Below are 17,396 nucleotides of genomic sequence, written 5' to 3' on the forward strand. Positions count from 1 at the left end.
TTTGTGATATGGCACTGTTTTAATAAAGTATTTTTTTCTCTGATTATGTGTACGATCCTTTATGAAAATTTTTGGGACTGTTTGCCTAAAACTTTTGTCTCCGGAAGGGTACCAGACGAGTCATTACAAGTTCACAGTAAATGTAGGTTTTAAAGTGTTTTTTTTAAAGAAAATAATGAGAAAAATAATTTTCTAATAGCAATAGTGCCCTCTCGATGAAGGCTGTACAGTGTGTTAGCTGGCCTTGATTTTCGTGGCCTTGTCCCGAGACGCATAACTCCAATCGCTGTCAACTAACACACGGTAGCCTTCACCGATGGGCACTATCACTTAATAATTAAGAAGATGGCTTTACCTTCTGGTAAGGCCCGGCCCATGCTGTTAAATGCCCTTCAATAGCTTCAGGCTTCAGTACCCAGCTGTGGACTGTGTTGCATTATGGGTATTTACAATAGCCTAAATAATATCTTAATACTAAAATCAAAACTTCTACTTGCATGGAGCTGTCCTTCAGTTCAGGTACCTCGTACACAAAAGCGAACATGGTTTTTGTACAACATGTAAAAGAATAAAAATACAGCTAACTTTTAATTTTTGTATTAGGACTTGATGGCAGGTCATTGTATTTGTGTACATTTCAGTATTAGGTCCTGAAATTTATCAGCAAAAAAAAAAATACAAAAGGTTTTAGAAATTTAAAAATATCTAGTTGTCTACATGTGCTAATGCTGATCATGCTGTTTGTTCAGTAACTTGTTTACAGTGTGTTCATGAAGTTTATTCAAAGCATCCTTCCTGCTTTGTTAGAGAAGAGAGCATTGGGCCTATGTTATTGTGATGTGCTGAAAGTAATCAGTCTGCATCCAGTTGTTTGGTTACTGTTTTGTCACTGACAACAAACACTTCTGTCTTTTTCTTTATTTGCTATATTAAATTTAAATCGATAGATTGAATGTGTAGGACAGTGAGGAAGAAGACTTAGTCTACATTGACAGACAACATTCAGAGGTTATGTACTAGAACAATATTTTCTTTCATGAAGCAGAAAAAAGGTCAATTACATAAATGAATGCTGTATTTACATATTTTTCGGTGGATTGATTTGGAACGCTGATTAAACATTGTGGTCCTTTACCGAGATTAGAGACCTCATATTGGCCAATCAGGTTAAAGAAAATCTTTGATGCATTTCTTCTAGTGGCCTAATAGTTCAGCTCTAATAGTGAAGTTTTTAAACTGCTGCTCGCACAGTAACTGAACTCTGTGTAACAGCTCAGCAGTGTTTTCAGTTAACGTTTGAGAAAATGGTTACAGTAGAATCCTTTTATGACCACCAAAGTGACTGAATATAATGGTATCATGCTAATGGATGTTCAGATTGTTTCTAAACTGAAAGAGACTGACTAACAGAGATGGTGTGCTAGTTAGAAAAAGAGAGTTTACTCAATAAACCTAACATTTTCAGACACCAGAGAGACTTAACTATTTATGCCAGGTGGCTGCATATTTATAGTGCCTCTGTCATTCACTTGTATTAAAAAAGTGACAACATAGTTCAGGTCACTGTACATATTTGTTTTTTACGGGTCACAGTATTTTACCTTTTGAAAGTTCTCATTGTCACATGATCTGAATTAAATGAGAAAGTCTGTTCCGTGCGAGAAAATAACAGCTGTTCTGTATATGGAGTAAAATAAGTCAAGTGGAATAAAAGAACAACTCATAATAACTGCTTCATAAAAAGAATGGGAAATATAAAACAAAATCCATTCAAATGGCATTGAAGGTACTTACTCTTTTAATTGTATTTGCATACTAGCGAGTTTGCTTTTGAAAGCACAATGTTGTGACTGGGTTGCTTTTGTGTTGCCAGAATATGCATTGACCCAAATGATGAGATGAAGGCAGGCCTGCTGGCTCAGGCCGAGTCACAGAAGAACATCCTCACCCCAGGCAGATGGCAGCACTTAGCTCTGACCTACACACAGCAGCCTGAGGGTAAGAAGACCATCCATGGGAAACTGACGCTCTGGGTCTCCGGTCAAAGGTAGGCTATTCCAATTCTCACCGTTAGATGCCAGCCATAAATAAATAGTCATGTTATATCCCAAACCAAACCCAGTGGCCCAACCAAAACCAAACTCGCAGGAAAAAAAGGTGTTTAAATCTCAGCACTACTCCAAAGAAAAGGTTTTGTCTCACAAAAACATTACATTTTTGGTTAATTTCTATACTCTTATCTATGTTTAGTGAAAAGGTAGAAAACAAAGTACAGTTCTGCATGAGAAACCTGGTTGACAAAATCAGTAATAAGGTGCATGCACTAATGACTTAATACAAGTCGCACCCTTTTCAACATGTAAAATTAGAAATACATATTTTTTTTATTTAAATGTGGTTCTGTTTGTCTGTTTTCTCAATTCACACCAAAGTAAAATATTTCACAAATAAACAGACAATAATCAAGTTTAATTTTAGGGAAAAAAAACTGGAACCTATTGCCCTTTACTGCACCATGCTTTGCAGAATCACTATTTAAGCTGCACTGTTCTGCTATATGAGTGGAATCTGTATATCAGTTACTTCCTTCTTTTCCATGGAACAACCAGGAACAACCTTTAATTGATTTGCAGGAAATCGGAGGTTTCTTTGGACTACACTCTTCCGAGGAAGTCAAGCCTATCTTCTGACAGCAACAAAACCTTCTGCATGGTGGGCCACTGTGTCCCTACTCAGGAGGAGATCCCGAGACTGGCTGGCAGATGGGACATCGGAACTCTGCTTATCTTTAATGGTAGGCTCCACTGCTTCTCTAAAGCACTGCAGCGACAGAGATAGAAAAAAAAAAATATATATATATATATATATATATATATCGGTGTCTTAGCAGCGCATAGGTCCAGGCAGAACTTGAGGCAAGGTTTTGGATCATTGAGTAATTTACTCTCCAATTTAGACACTATGGGCCCTATTTAGAAACGTTCGCAAACCCTTAAGGCAATCTCAAAACACTTTTGCGGACGTTTAGCGTACCAAAATCAGGCGCACGTGTGATTTAGCAACCGTGTTTTAGTGTCCACCCGGCAAGTCAGTGTTAGCGCTGGACATGGGCTAAACTTTAGGGAAGTGTCCTCATTTACATACAAATGTAATGATTTAGCAAACCGTCAACAGTGTTAACATTTGTGTTTCAATTGACACGTGAAAACCAGATCTATAAATACGGCTGAAACTACCGGAGAAGCAGGTAAAGAAAAAGGTAGATAGAAAAAAGAGAAATAAAAGAAATATGGAGTGCATACTGGATTTCTACGTGGCCTGACAAAGATAGAGAAGGAGGAGACGTCCCCAAATATTTAGAAGTCGTCTTTTCTGACACACAATGTATGCAGTAATTTTGCCTCAACACACAAACAATCATTGACATCTGCCAACTGCTTCAGGCTGTCCTGGAAGGAGACACGCTGAGAGCACACTGTGCCTGTAGCACTAAGGGTACTGGCTCGTTCCAACGTACTGTGGGTTACTGTAAAACATAAATATTTGCGACCAAAATATTTGGCAAATCACACCCATAAAACCTATTTTACTCCAGAAATGTTGGCTGTACTGTACATACTTTTAATGTTAACTTATGGGGTATGCATTAACTACAGCCTTACATTTTAATTGTAATGTTACTTTGAACTAAAGTTTTGAACTAAAGCAGCTTCTTGTAGGATCCCAGGGTGTCAGCTTCAACAACATTACTGGGGAGTTGGTTCCAGACCCTCACAATTCTCTGTGTAAAAAAGTGCCTCCTATTTTCTGTTCTGAATGCCCCTTTATCAAATCTCCATTTGTGACCACTGGTCCTTTCTTTTTTCAGGTCGAAAAAGTCCCCTGGGTCGACATTGTCAATACGTTTTAGATTTTGAATGCTTGAATCAGATCACTGTGTAATTTCTTTGTTCAAGACTGAATAGATTCAATTCTTTTAGACTGTCTGCATACGACATGCCTTTTAAACCCTGGACAATTCTGGACGCTCTTCTTTGCACTCTTTCTAGAGCAGCAATATCCTTTTTGTAACAAGGTGACCAGAACTGAATACAATATTCTAGATGAGGTCTTACTAATGCATTGTAAAGTTTTAACATTACTTCCCTTGATTTAAATTCAACACTTTTCACAATATATCCGAGCATCTTTTTGGCCTTTTTTTTTATAGCTTCCCCACGTTGTCTAGATGAAGACATTTCTGAGTCAACATAAACTCCTAGGTCTTTTTCATAAATTCCTTCTTCAATTTCAGTATCTCCCATATGATATTTATAATGCACATTTGTATTGCCTGCTTGCAGTACCTTACACTTTTCTCTATTAAATGTCATTTGCCATGTGTCTGCCCAGTTCTGAATGCTGTTTAGATCATTATGAATGACCTTTGCTGCTGCAACAGTGTTTGCCACTCCTTCAATTTTTGTGTTGTCTGCAAATTTAACAAGTTTGCTTACTATACCAGAATCTAAATCATTAATGTAGATCAGGAATAGCAGAGGACCTCTTTATCACGATCTACCAATTTCCAGTGACACCGTCACATAGCCAACAGAGGTTATATGCCTAGTAAGGCACAGTATCTAGGATCATGCAGAAATATAAGGAGGATTCAATTTAAATATCAGATTCATACGTAATTTTTTCTATGTGTAAAACACCTTTGATGCATCTTATCTGATTATTTACTGTTACTTCTTCATCCGTCTTTGTTGTTGATTTCTTGTAAAATAAAACAATTTTTTTAAGGTTGTTTGTCAATAAAAGCACGTTTTTTCACTGGGAAGACAGTCCAGGGAAAGCATGTTTAAGTATAAATTGCGTATGTACAGTCTGCCCAATAGTGTACAGATGTAGTCACCTCACCAATCCTCAGTAAGAACCAGTGCCTGTAATCAAAATAGTGTTATATACTATTAGTATACATACCAGTAGTTTTATTTTAAAATTAAACTACAAGAAGAGATAGGTCTACCTAATTGTGTCTGCATTTTTCTAATCATCAGTGAAGTCATCCTGCTGTTTGCTAATTGTACAGCCTCCTCCATTCACATTATGAGTCATGTCAATAGTGATGTCAACCACCAGAGTGTTAGAAATTGCACTTCAACTAAAACTGGGTCATTGTATTGTCTTGATTTTCTGTGCCCTAGGTAACAAAACTTATTCCTATTTTTGGATTCTTCCCTGGAAACCCTTAACACATCAGTTGTCGTATGATTTTCTCAAAAATGTTTTAATTTTACTGTTAATTGCTGTTTAGCCCCTCAGTAATATTGGGACCGAACCTGCACATGTGAAAACATGCGGTTGTACAGATGTTACGTTCCTAAGTATTGAGAAATGTAATTACTGCCACCTTGTGGGGATGACCAGTGAGTGTGTGAAGCAGCGGAATGGTGCTTTTTTAATTTAAGAATTATAGTACTGCACTGTCAATGGAATCTATAATACGTGTAGATATCATACGGGTGGTCGTTCCTGTGGTAAGTTGGCATGTGGTGGTGGGTTACTGGAAATTATGGTAAACAAGTACAACATGTGCAGGTAATGTCCTAACACAGATATTCCTGTATGTTTTGTCTAGGTTCTAGGATCGGTCCTGAAGACGCTTTTTATCTCTATGCCTGCGGGCCTGATTTCACCTCGATTATGCCCTGCAAGTCTGGGAAGCCAAATGTGAAATACTCCAAGTACATCACTCTGGAGGGCCTGCAGTGTGAGCAGCTGAAGGAGCTACTTATGAAGAACAAGCAGGTTGACACAGGGTCCCTCATTGTGAGTGTTACAAGATTATCAATGGTGTGGTATAATTCAAATATGCGCTGTATTTCCAATAACCAGTTTTACAGAAGTCTGCTAAATGATACCCAAGAAATGTGGAATCTGGTGAGCTGAACACATTGGCTGTCAGAAAGGAAATGTTGCTTGGGATTTTAACACATGGGTGTATTCAGTTGATATAAACAGAGGAAGATCTAAAGAAAAGTGTCATTTTTAATCATTACATACTGTATTTGCACAAATGCACTAAAACTTCTGTGGACTGTGTTTGGTGATTGATTTTCACAAATGGCCTTGTTTCAATTTAAACAGTAGCACTGTTTTAGATCGGTTTATTTTAACCTAATGCTTTACCTGTTAAGCACTAATTATACTAAATAATATACAAATCATTCTACTGCAACTTTCATTCTCCCAACGGTATTACCCAGACCAATGTGATATTACATAATCGAAGTCTAAATTGTTGCATTCCTGTTATCTCTCTCACTGTGTTCACATAAAAGCTGGGACACTTGGGCTGTGACCTGTGTGCATGCTTTTCCTGGCTCTGCTTATTTTTAACAGAAAGAATATTACAAAAAGCATTCCACAGAAAGCATAGCACTGGATCTTGCACTTCTGCATTTACCTCCAAGTGCTACAGCGGACCCTTCTGGCCAGAAGCCCTGTGAGCTCAAGCAGATACCTGCAAAGCTTTGTAATAAATAATGTAATTTTTGTTAATAAACCATTATCTTTCTTCTATATATTTTCAGGAAAGTCTGGCTATTGTTTATACCCCAAGCTGCCCCAGCCAGTACACAATCTATGAGCCCGTGATCCGACTGAAAGGACAGACTAAGATGATGGCGTCGCAGAGGCCCTTCAGTGCTAAAGAGATCCAGAGCACCGTGCTGGACTCACTCTGCTTGAAAGCATTGCAGCCGGTGCAGCACCGGGGCCTGCAGAGCGTCCTGCATGAGATCGGGGGCACAGGGGCCTTCGTCTTCCTCTTTGGCAGGGTATTCTTATGCATGATTTGTTAATTTTAACGGGATAGCCACACTGAAATCCTAGAGCAATACCTTTTTATTGATGTCCACATTTATGTAGTTGAAAATGTGAGTTTCATGGGATCCCCTAACATTATGCTGTGGTTGAGTTCTGTAGAAGTTTGAAGAGTCACAATAGCACTGCTTAAGGCAAAAAATGCTTACCACATTGATTAGAAAAGTAGAAAATGCTATTACAATGCAAGTACCTTATCATTACATGCTCTGCACGCAGAGATACTATAAATTCGAGTGGTGAAATAGTGTCAGGGGGGTTGTAATCTATACAAAGTACAATATAAGTACTGTACGTAACTCTGTAGTACTCTGTCCCATGTTATAATAAATGTTACCCTGACATTACAAATGAAAATACTGTTGCAGAATATATACAGTAAGTTGGCATTGGTCTTACATCAATACTACTGTAGTTTTAGATTTGTTGCATGTGTTTCTTGAACTCTGTCTGCTCCTGCAGGCAGTGGAGCTGAGTGACTGTGAGAAGACCCAGGCCATGGCCCTCCAGGTTGTGTTGTCCTTGGCTAAATACAACCAGCACCGGGTTCAAGAAATGGAAAGCTGTAACGGCTACTCCATGATCCATCAGGTTCTCATTAAATCCAAGTGCATTGTAGGATTCCACATATTGAAGGTATGTCATGTTTGCTAATGTGGCATTTGTTTTGTTTTATCTTGATTTTTAAATGTTGTAACCAGTAACCTAAACGCTCTGTAGAGTTTATAACAAACCCATAACATTGTGATCAATTTAATCGGTCAAGTACCAGAAATATCCTTTAACTATTTGATTTAATGAACTGTATTTGCATGGTTTGTAGTAACCGGGGTACTGTAGCTGTTAATCTCAATAGCGGTGTATCCAAATAAAAGCTCCTTGTTACCACCATGCTGCTGCTTTGCCAAAAGGGGAAACTTATCTGTATACACCACCAAGTAAATTAACCTTGGCAAAAAAAACCTCACCCTGTCATCTTGAGTTCTTGCTATGAGCAGTGTAAACAGTATGGAATATTGTTGGCCGCATTCCCCAGTTTATTAATTACCCAGAATATAAAAATATCATTTAAATTGTAAAGATGCATGCATGCAGTGCTTGGGTACAGCATTTGATTAAGCTTTAGAATTTCAGTACTGCAAATCATTCTGAAAAGTAAAAGTTTTAAACAAGCTTCAAATTGCAATTTTGCAGTTAATGCAGCATTATATCCCTTTGGATATAATTGAGGATGGTTGTTTAAAGCCAAACAATAATGCCCGTTTCCTAAACCTTCTATGATCATTTCCAACAGATTATCTTAAATAATGCTAATCTTCTCCAGTTTTAAAGGTTTCTCACATTTTCAGAAACCTACTGTTTAAAATGTTCAGGGCACAATGATATGTGGCCTTTAATGGCGCACGTCTGGAACTGTGTCTCACTCAAATGAATGTTTAATGTTTTATAGTGAAAGAGCAGCATTGCTATTGATTGGTCCTCGTCTGGCACAGTGGTGTGTAATGTGTCTGCTACCAATCACAATGAGTTGCAGTTGTTTTGTAAACAATTCTGTCACTTTTTAACTCGGACCACCTGAGTGTAATAAAGAAAAAGCCTTAAATATCACTTGTTGTTTTTTTTTTTCTTTACTAAACCTCTCTTTAAATAGGTCAATCCAGAGGCATAACCTATCAGCCCATTTATGGTCTTATAAATACAGTTACGATGGATTTTGTTTTCTCATTTTGTAACTTGAAAGTGTTTATTTTATTAGATTGAGTTAAGCTTTGAAAATCGTCCCCATAATGTACTAGACTACAAATGCAATAGTAGGTGACATAATAAAAGGTAATTGTTAACTTGACCAAAAAAAAGTTTTTAAAATCAAATTGCTTATAGTGGATTTGTAAATCATAGTCTATTGCCTTGGTACCCTTTTTAGGGTGCTCAAATAAAAGGGGACCCTTATGTACTGCTCATGTTCATCTGTTTGTCACACTACAGAACATGATAATTACCTTGATTTTGCACCAATGTTCACCAAAATTCTATCACACAATAATACCCTGCTATAGACGTGTCAGATTTGGCTACTGTAAGGTCTTGACATTCTATCGCTAAAAAAGTATTAAACAACTAATTTTTATTTATTTAATTATTGGGTCTCTCATAGACCCTGCTGGACGGCTGCTGCAGTGGCCAGATCCTGAGTCTGAGCGAAGACGGTCAGTTCAAGCTGGACCCCGAGTCCAACACTGTGGTCCAGGATGTGAAGCTCTTATCAGAAGTACTGTTGGACTGGAAGATCTGGGCTAAAGCACAGGTGAGCAAGGATTCTTAAATAGTTATTATATACTATATCTACATTTTCATAATATTCTATTGTGTGTTCTGTTAGATTTCTTTTTTGTTTGTTTGTTTGTTTTTTATCTGTTCAGCATCTGCTCAGCATAACTCAGCATGTGTACTATTCCAGCATATCCTTTTACAACCACTGGCTCTGCTTCTAAAAAGATTGCTGAAGTGCAGTGGTTTTGAAAATTGACCACTAGGGGTGTGCAGCTGTATGTTATGTCAGTGGTTATTTATTTATTTATTTATTTATTTATTTATTTTAATATAGTTTTTCATTTTACTAAATCACAGTTGCTAGAGGGGGCATACATTTATAGTTGCACACACCAAATAAAAAATCCACCTCACCTTCAGAAATCAAATGGTTAGGAGTCTTGTCAGAAGCAGCACCTGTGGTTGAAAAAGTACAGTTAGTTAGTAAGCCCGGTGCTGTACATAACAATCTATGAAGAAGCAGCAATAGAGAATTATACAAAACACACCAAATAGGATATTAAACAGGTAGGAAATTAAATATTCTGAAAATGTAGCTGTCATGTAATAATATATATTTTTATATAGTGCCTTTCATAGTGGACCACCATCACAAAGCGCTTCACAGAGATGCATTATATGCAGAGTCACGTACAATAGGACATAGATTTAACATCTCATCCGCAGGATGGAGCACAAGGAGGTTAAGTGACTTGCTCAGGGTCACACAGTGAGTCAGTCAGTGGTAGAGGTGAGATTTGAACCAGTGACCTTCTGGTTACAAGCCCTATATATAGGTATCTGCGTCCTGATAGGCGTTTCAAGCCATTGAATTATTACAGTACAACCAACGCGTAAAAACAAGTCCCAGCAACTAAGACTTTAAGAACATTTAAATAGACATTTTTTCCCCCAACAAAAAAGACTTCCTCCATGTAAATTTTAACTTGTTTGGTGACTCCAATGTCCGCACATTCCTGGAGGATTTAGACCGCAACAGTTCGGTAACGGAACCGACAGTAATAAATTTAAAAAAAAAAAAAGGTCAGGAAAAAAATGAAACCGTGAGTACTACAAGACACCTCTTTCTCAGTACTGCTGAAATTAATACAATTGAAGCCAATAAAGAAGAGCAGAATAGTAAAGTAACCGCTTGGGCTGTGTCCGTTTTTAATGATTGGTCAGCACAAACAAAAAATAACATGAACTGGAAAACTATGTCTAAGACTGAAATAATTAAACAGTTTTAAGAAGTTTCTTTGCTGAAGTGAGAACATCAGCTGGCACACAGTATTCAGTTAGCAACCACAAGCTTGCGAGCTGGCCTGAATCATTTTTTTAAATTCTCACAGTGGAACGATCTATAAACCTAATTTCAGATACCCACTTTAAAACAGCAAACAGCGTCTTCATTTCTGTCCTGAAAACGTACACCCGATAACAAAAAGACAAGTGTAATTTTGTTAAAAAAAAGCTTACCTTACGTTATGCTTTCCAAGGTCTACTGTATTGCTATTGGCTAACACGTAGCCTCAAAATGGGTGGGATGCTGTGTGTATTTCACCTGCAATCACCCTCTGTCTGTCAAGTTTTACTGTATTTATACTGACTGCACGATGCAAGCCCTTGGCTAACCTCTACCACTCATAATTAGACTTAATCTTGACGTGTGTTGCCAGGCAGGGTTTCACGTGTGGCTACTCCTTTAAGTTTCGATTTCCATACAGTACGTTAAAAGATTTTGTTTTTCTTTTTTTTTTTTTTTTTTTTTAATTCATACGCCATTTTCCTCATTTTCAATTGAGGAAAAAATAACAGTAAAAAATAACAATAAAAGTTGTCCAAAGTCTAAATTAGACCAACTTCAACAGGGAGGACCAAAACAAAATTGCCTTTTTAATTGATCATGGTACTGTACAAAAAAACTAAATGGTTGAATATTCGCAGTTTGGTTTTTCAAACCGGCCAAATATTTTTTCTACAAATTACATCACTCAGGATTCATCAATCAAATAAGTTCACAATGTTTTTGTTATATTCAGTTGCTGTGTATACTATATTACTGTATTATGTTTCTTATTAAATTACAAAGTACCTTTTGAAACATGCAACTTTTTACTGCATGTAATAAAAAAGTGTGTGTGTGTGTGTGTGTGTCTATATATATATATATATATATATATATATATATATATATATATATATATATATATATATATAGTACTGTGCAAAAGTTTTAGGCAGGTGTGAAAAAATGCTGTAAAGTAAGAATGCTTTAAAAAATAGACATGTTAATAGTTTATATTTATCAATTAACAAAATGCAAAGTGAGTGAACAGAAGAAAAATCTACATCAAATCAGTATTTGGTGTGACCACCCTTTGCCTTCAAAACAGCATCAATTCTTCTAGGTACACTTGCACACAGTTTTTGAAGGAACTCGGCAGGTAGGTTGGCCCAAACATCTTGGAGAACTAACCACAGTTCTTCTGTGGATTTAGGCAGCCTCAGTTGCTTCTCTCTCTTCATGTAATCCCAGACAGACTCGATGATGTTGAGATCAGGGCTCTGTGGGGGCCATACCATCACTTTCAGGACTCCTTGTTCTTCTTTACGCTGAAGATAGTTCTTAATGACTTTCTCTGTATGTTTGGGGTCGTTGTCATGCTGCAGAATAAATTTGGGGCCAACCAGATGCCTCCCTGATGGTATTGCATGATGGATAAGTATCTGCCTGTACTTCTCAGCATTGAGGAGACCATTAATTCTGACCAAATCCCCAACTCCATTTGCAGAAATGTAGCCCCAAACTTGCAAGGAACCTCCACCATGCTTCACTGTTGCCTGCAGACACTCATTCGTGTACCGCTCTCCAGCCCTTCGGCGAACAAAGTGCCTTCTGCTACAGCCATATATTTCAAATTTTGACTCATCAGTCCAGAGCACCTGCTGCCATTTTTCTGCACCCCAGTTCCTGTGTTTTCGTGCATAGTTGAGTCGCTTGGCCTTGTTTCCACGTCGGAGGTATTGCTTTTTGGCCGCAAGTCTTCCATGAAGGCCACTTCTGACCAGACTTCTCCGGACAGTAGATGGGTGTACCAGGGTCCCACTGTTTTCTGCCAATTCTGAGCTGATGGCACTGCTGGACATCTTCCGATTGCGAAGGGAACTAAGCATGATGTGTCTTTCATCTGCTGCAGTAAGTTTCCTTGGCCGACCACTGCGTCTACGGTCCTCAACGTTGCCCGTTTCTTTGTGTTTCTTCAAAACAGCTTGGACAGCACATCTGGAAACCCCTGTCTGCCTTGAAATTTCTGCCTGGGAGAGACCTTGCTGATGCAGTATAACTACCTTGTGTCTTGTTGCTGTGCTCAGTCTTGCCATGGTGTATGCTGTCTTCAGCAACCTCACCTTGTTAGCTGAGTTTGGCTGTTCCTCACCCAGTTTTATTCCTCCTACACAGCTGTTTCTGTTTCAGTTAATGATTGTGTTTCAACCTACATATTGAATTGATGATCATTAGCACCTGTTTGGTATAATTGTTTAATCATACACCTGACTATATGCCTACAAAATCCCTGACTTTGTGCAAGTGTACCTAGAAGAATTGATGCTGTTTTGAAGGCAAAGGGTGGTCACACCAAATATGGATTTGATTTAGATTTTTCTTCTGTTCACTCACTTTGCATTTAGTTAATTGATAAATATAATCTATTAACATGTCTATTTTTGAAAGCATTCTTACTTTACAGCATTTTTTCACACCTGCCTAAAACTTTTGCACAGTACTGTATATATATAAATTTAGCTTCCCCACTTATTAGTCAGGAGCCGCTACTGATGTACACGTACGTATAGACCTATTGTCATTGTATCCCAATGACAACACCTGATAGTAATTATAGAATAAATACATAATCATCAAGTGCTGAAAAATAAATTGGAAATGTGTGATTAAAAAAACTGCCAGAAAAATAGCAGAAAGACGCGGTTTACCGAAAAGCACTGTGTGGGCTATAATTGACAAACACAGGAGAACAGAAACTACTGCAACTAGCTCCAGGTGTGGAAGACTAAGAAAGATTTCTGCAAAATCTGGAAGAAGAATGGGTCGAGCAGCCCTGCAAAATCCTCAGATTACTGCAAAAGACTTGACACAAGATGAGAAGATGATCAAGAAATTCACGAGCAAACAATTCAGTGATACCTTAACAAGATGAATGTCCATGGGGCAAAAACCAAGATGCAAACCTTTGCTAAAAACAATATACATGTATGTATTCCAGCAGGATAATGACCCTAAGCATTCTACAAAGTCTACAAAGGAATTTTGGATGAAAAGTAAGATTACAGTTCTGGATTGGCCATCTCAGTCCCCAGACCTGAATCCCATCAAGATGTTGTGGATTGACTTGAAGGCTGCTGTTGCAAAAAGGAAACCAAAGTCGATTGCAGAACTCAAAAGCTGTATGTGTTGAAGAATGGGCAAAAATATATCCAGAAAGATGCCAGGAACTGGTTTCAAAATACAAAAAGACTGCAAGCTGTAAAGGAAGCAAAAGGTGGGCACACAAAATACTAATGTAAGGGTGCCCAAATACTTTTGTCAAAGTATGAAATTTGTTTTTGCATGTTATTTTTCATTGTATGCATGTTATGTAATAATTGGTTGGTTTATTATAAAGCTAAATCTCTGCTTTGATGTATATCTTTCAATAGAACAATTAGAAATTATAGAAATCACTTTCTTTGTGTTTTTTCTAATTTTTTTTTAACTGCCCAAATAAACTCTCTCTCGGTAAATTTACGTATTTTTCACGGGTATGTTGCGAAATAAAATTAGGATTTCGCAGACATTTCGCGGACCTGTTTAAACATTAAATAAACCTAAGTAGACAGTATTTCAGAACACTATAAAGCCTAAAAATAGTGGTACTTGCTTCCTTACTAAAACAGTGCTGTCATTTGTTAAAGGCGAGCATGCAGCATCCACCTGCAGTTGACTTGACCATACATTGAGACTGCACGTCTGCATCCACTGAATTGGTTGGAGGTTAAGGCAAAGCTTTGCCAAGTTATACAATCTATTAGAAACAGCCCCAAAACTCGGTTACACAAGGGCATCTGGTATACTTTAATAAAGGCAATACATTAAGCACGTTCGTTATCATGTTATTTGTCCCATCCAATAATTTATTTTATTAGTACCGAGTCAAAACAAAGGAAACGTGTATATTCGGGTCTAAAATTCCAACTGCGAAAATGTAAGCAGCAGGTTGAAGCGAGGTGGCTGTGCTGGATCGTTTTAGTACTGATTTAACTTGCAGAAAGGAATACTTTTTGTCTGGGCTGACTTTCCAGTTTGTTTTCTGAAAGCTATTGATTTTACGTTCTGTTCAGCAGCCTCTGTAGTAGCCTTTCGTTTAATGTGTGATTCTGAAGCTAAATAGTGATCGATCGTATTTTCTCCAAAGACACATTAAGATATGCAAAACAGTTACCTCAGTCTGCATGTACAGTTTCTTTGGGAAATATCTTGAAACGATCATCAGCCGAAATATACTTTTGTTTTCTTTGTCGTCCATTTCTACTATTTTACCTCCAATGCTGAAAACTAGATTTTAGCAACCTAAATCAAAACAATGTCCCACCCCCTACTGCACAGTACAGGTCACATAAAAGCAGTAAAGATGCACTGATAGGCTGATTAAAACTTTGTCATTTGAATAATAAACAAGAACGTTAACCGCTTTGGAGAATTTATTTTGTAAATGTTATTTGTGGATGTTTTTTGTTTGTTTGTTTGTTTTTTTGCTTAAGTGCAACGCACACAGGACTGCGAAGGAATCAAAAAGGGCTATCTACAGAAGGAAGACGTGTAGTTTGCGTTGCTTGCATTGTGCAGTAGTTGATTTCAACTAGGTTTCTTTTTTTTCCCTCTCTGTACTTGTTTGTATGCATTGGCCCCAAAGAGGTGAATTTCGCGGTGACCCCTCAATTTCACGATTTCCATGACACACACACCATGGATCTTTTAAAACACATACATTAACAAAAAAAAGGTCAGAAGAATGCAGCTGTGCCAATGTCTTGGTTTATTTTTCTCCTGTCTCACTATTAGTGTGGCGTTTGGGAAACCCTGCTGGCAGCCCTGGAGATCATGATCAGGGTTAACCACCCCCAGCAGATGTTCAACGTCAAGCAATTTCTCAAGGCTCAGGTTATCCATCGCTTCCTGATCACCTGTCAAGTGCTACAGGTACCAAAGCTTTATTATAATTAGGGCTTCTGTTTTTATTAATTTCATTTTTTGGTGCTTGTTTTTAGCTATTTTCAAGTTTTATGTAAATCGTTTTTTTTGGGGGGGGGGGGGGGGTGGGGGGGGGTTCGCTTTTTATATACTGTATGATTTATTGTTTTCGGTTACTTTCCAAAATGCTTGGGCCAGTACTTGCACACTTAAGTTGTACCTTTTGGCCACTCAGTAGTTGGGGTGGATTTAAAGTATTCAAAATGAATCAATGATAGATGCAAGTCAGGAAGGAGGGACATTGACCAGCTGCACTGAGAAAGGTAGATTGTGTTTTTTTTTTTTTGTAGTAGGTTTTTCCTGTGTTTTCTGGTGTTTATTGGCTATACACTGGTTGCTTTTTTTTGTGTCGGGGGTGTTTTATCGGTTAAAACCGAAAATCAGAAGGCCTAATTATAATCCATCCCAAGACCAGAGATTCATTGTATTACTTTCATAGCAAGGTAAAGCGTCCTAAGAGACTTTTTAATTTCCTGGTCTTTAAATTAACTTCTGTATGCAGTCTTCAAATGCAAAAACCAGTGAAATATCTTTAACTTCTGTGAGGATGAACACATCCTCTTTTCCTGAACGTAATAACTTGGAAATCCTCACTCACTCCTCAGGAGCACCGTGACGAGCACTTGACGTCCATCCCGCGAGATGTGTGTCGTTCGTTCGTCAAGATCTTTCAAGAGGTCCTTGGATCTCCGCCTGATCTGGAACTGCTCAGACTCATCTACAACTTCCTGCTGGCAGTGCACCCTCCCACTAACACCTACGTCTGCCACACGCCCACCAGCTTCTACTTCTCCCTGCACATTGGTAAGTCAGGGACCACCCCCCTCTGTTGTATTTGATGTGAAGTAAAGAATCCACTGACGTTCCTCTTCTTTTATTTTCCAGATGGCAAACTGTATCAGGAAAAAGTGCAGTCGATCATGTACCTGAGACACTCAAGCAGTGGGGGGAAGTCAGGAGGTAGCCCTGGCTTGTCAATGTCTCCATCCGGCTTCACAGAAGCGCCTTCAGAAGGTATAACTGTAACCTATTTGTTTTATAAGTGTGGTAGGACCTCTCATGGATTCACAGTGCTATTCAGATATTCAACAAAAATCGACATCCAACACTGATAATCAGAAATAAAAAGAAAGACATAGAAAAACAAGTAAAACTAAAACGTTTAATAGGTTTAACTATTGACGTCCTGTTAGATTCCATTACGAGTCCTAGTCCAATTAGTTTAGTACACTGATATTCTACAACAGTACTGCAGGCAGTAAAACAGTCAAATTATTCATATTTAAGTGGTAACTTATCGACTACTTTTTCGACTACTTTCAACAAAGTAATTCTAGCCATACCTCTTTTACACGTTTTATGTGAATTAGAAACGAGTGTGACTGATCATAAACAGGATGCATCTGCTACCTGTAGGTCTTAATGGTGACCTGGACTTCATATCAAGCTGGCTGCTAGAAACCAGAGTGGGGGTCAGTAATAACGCATTGAAGGTTTGCAGAGGAACATAGGCAACATACACAGACAACTTTATCTCATAATCCCCATTCAACCACAGTTACTGTAGTTATTTGTTATAAATAATTTGTATAGAGTAACCATTACAAAATAAATATTTAGAATTGAGCATTTTATCTTTTTATATGTTCGCTTCCGCTTTCATTCGCTCTCAGTTTCTCTGCAAATGCAATAACTATTACTAGAAATGTAACACGTAATTGGTTATTGATCATTACAAAAGGAAACGAGATTAAACTCTAGGGCTTATGGCAAAAAGGTGATTGACAGTTGATCCTAACATTGTCTGTTTGTCTAAACAGTGGTGGATACAATTACCACAGCCTTTTAACTGAATTTATTCTTCTGGTGTTTTACCCAAGGGGAATTTATTGACCACTGAACA

General features: G+C 37.9%; 1 protein-coding gene across 8 annotated transcripts in view; it reads left to right on the forward strand.

The window, feature by feature from the left end:
• LOC117402875 (lysosomal-trafficking regulator-like) overlaps positions 1–17,396 on the forward strand; it is a 163,435-nt gene that overhangs the window by 99,239 nt on the left and 46,800 nt on the right. For all 8 annotated transcript variants that reach the window (XM_034004461.3, XM_034004467.3, XM_034004462.3 and 5 more), the window contains 9 exons: positions 1,874–2,047; positions 2,634–2,794; positions 5,627–5,817; positions 6,582–6,827; positions 7,336–7,509; positions 9,029–9,178; positions 15,305–15,442; positions 16,099–16,297; positions 16,379–16,507. In XM_034004461.3, coding sequence (XP_033860352.3) covers positions 1,874–2,047; positions 2,634–2,794; positions 5,627–5,817; positions 6,582–6,827; positions 7,336–7,509; positions 9,029–9,178; positions 15,305–15,442; positions 16,099–16,297; positions 16,379–16,507 — 1,562 coding nt within the window. The remainder of the gene's footprint in view (positions 1–1,873; positions 2,048–2,633; positions 2,795–5,626; positions 5,818–6,581; positions 6,828–7,335; positions 7,510–9,028; positions 9,179–15,304; positions 15,443–16,098; positions 16,298–16,378; positions 16,508–17,396) is intronic.

Source organism: Acipenser ruthenus, chromosome 5 (genome assembly GCF_902713425.1).
Source record: "Acipenser ruthenus chromosome 5, fAciRut3.2 maternal haplotype, whole genome shotgun sequence".
Lineage (NCBI taxonomy): Eukaryota > Metazoa > Chordata > Actinopteri > Acipenseriformes > Acipenseridae > Acipenser > Acipenser ruthenus.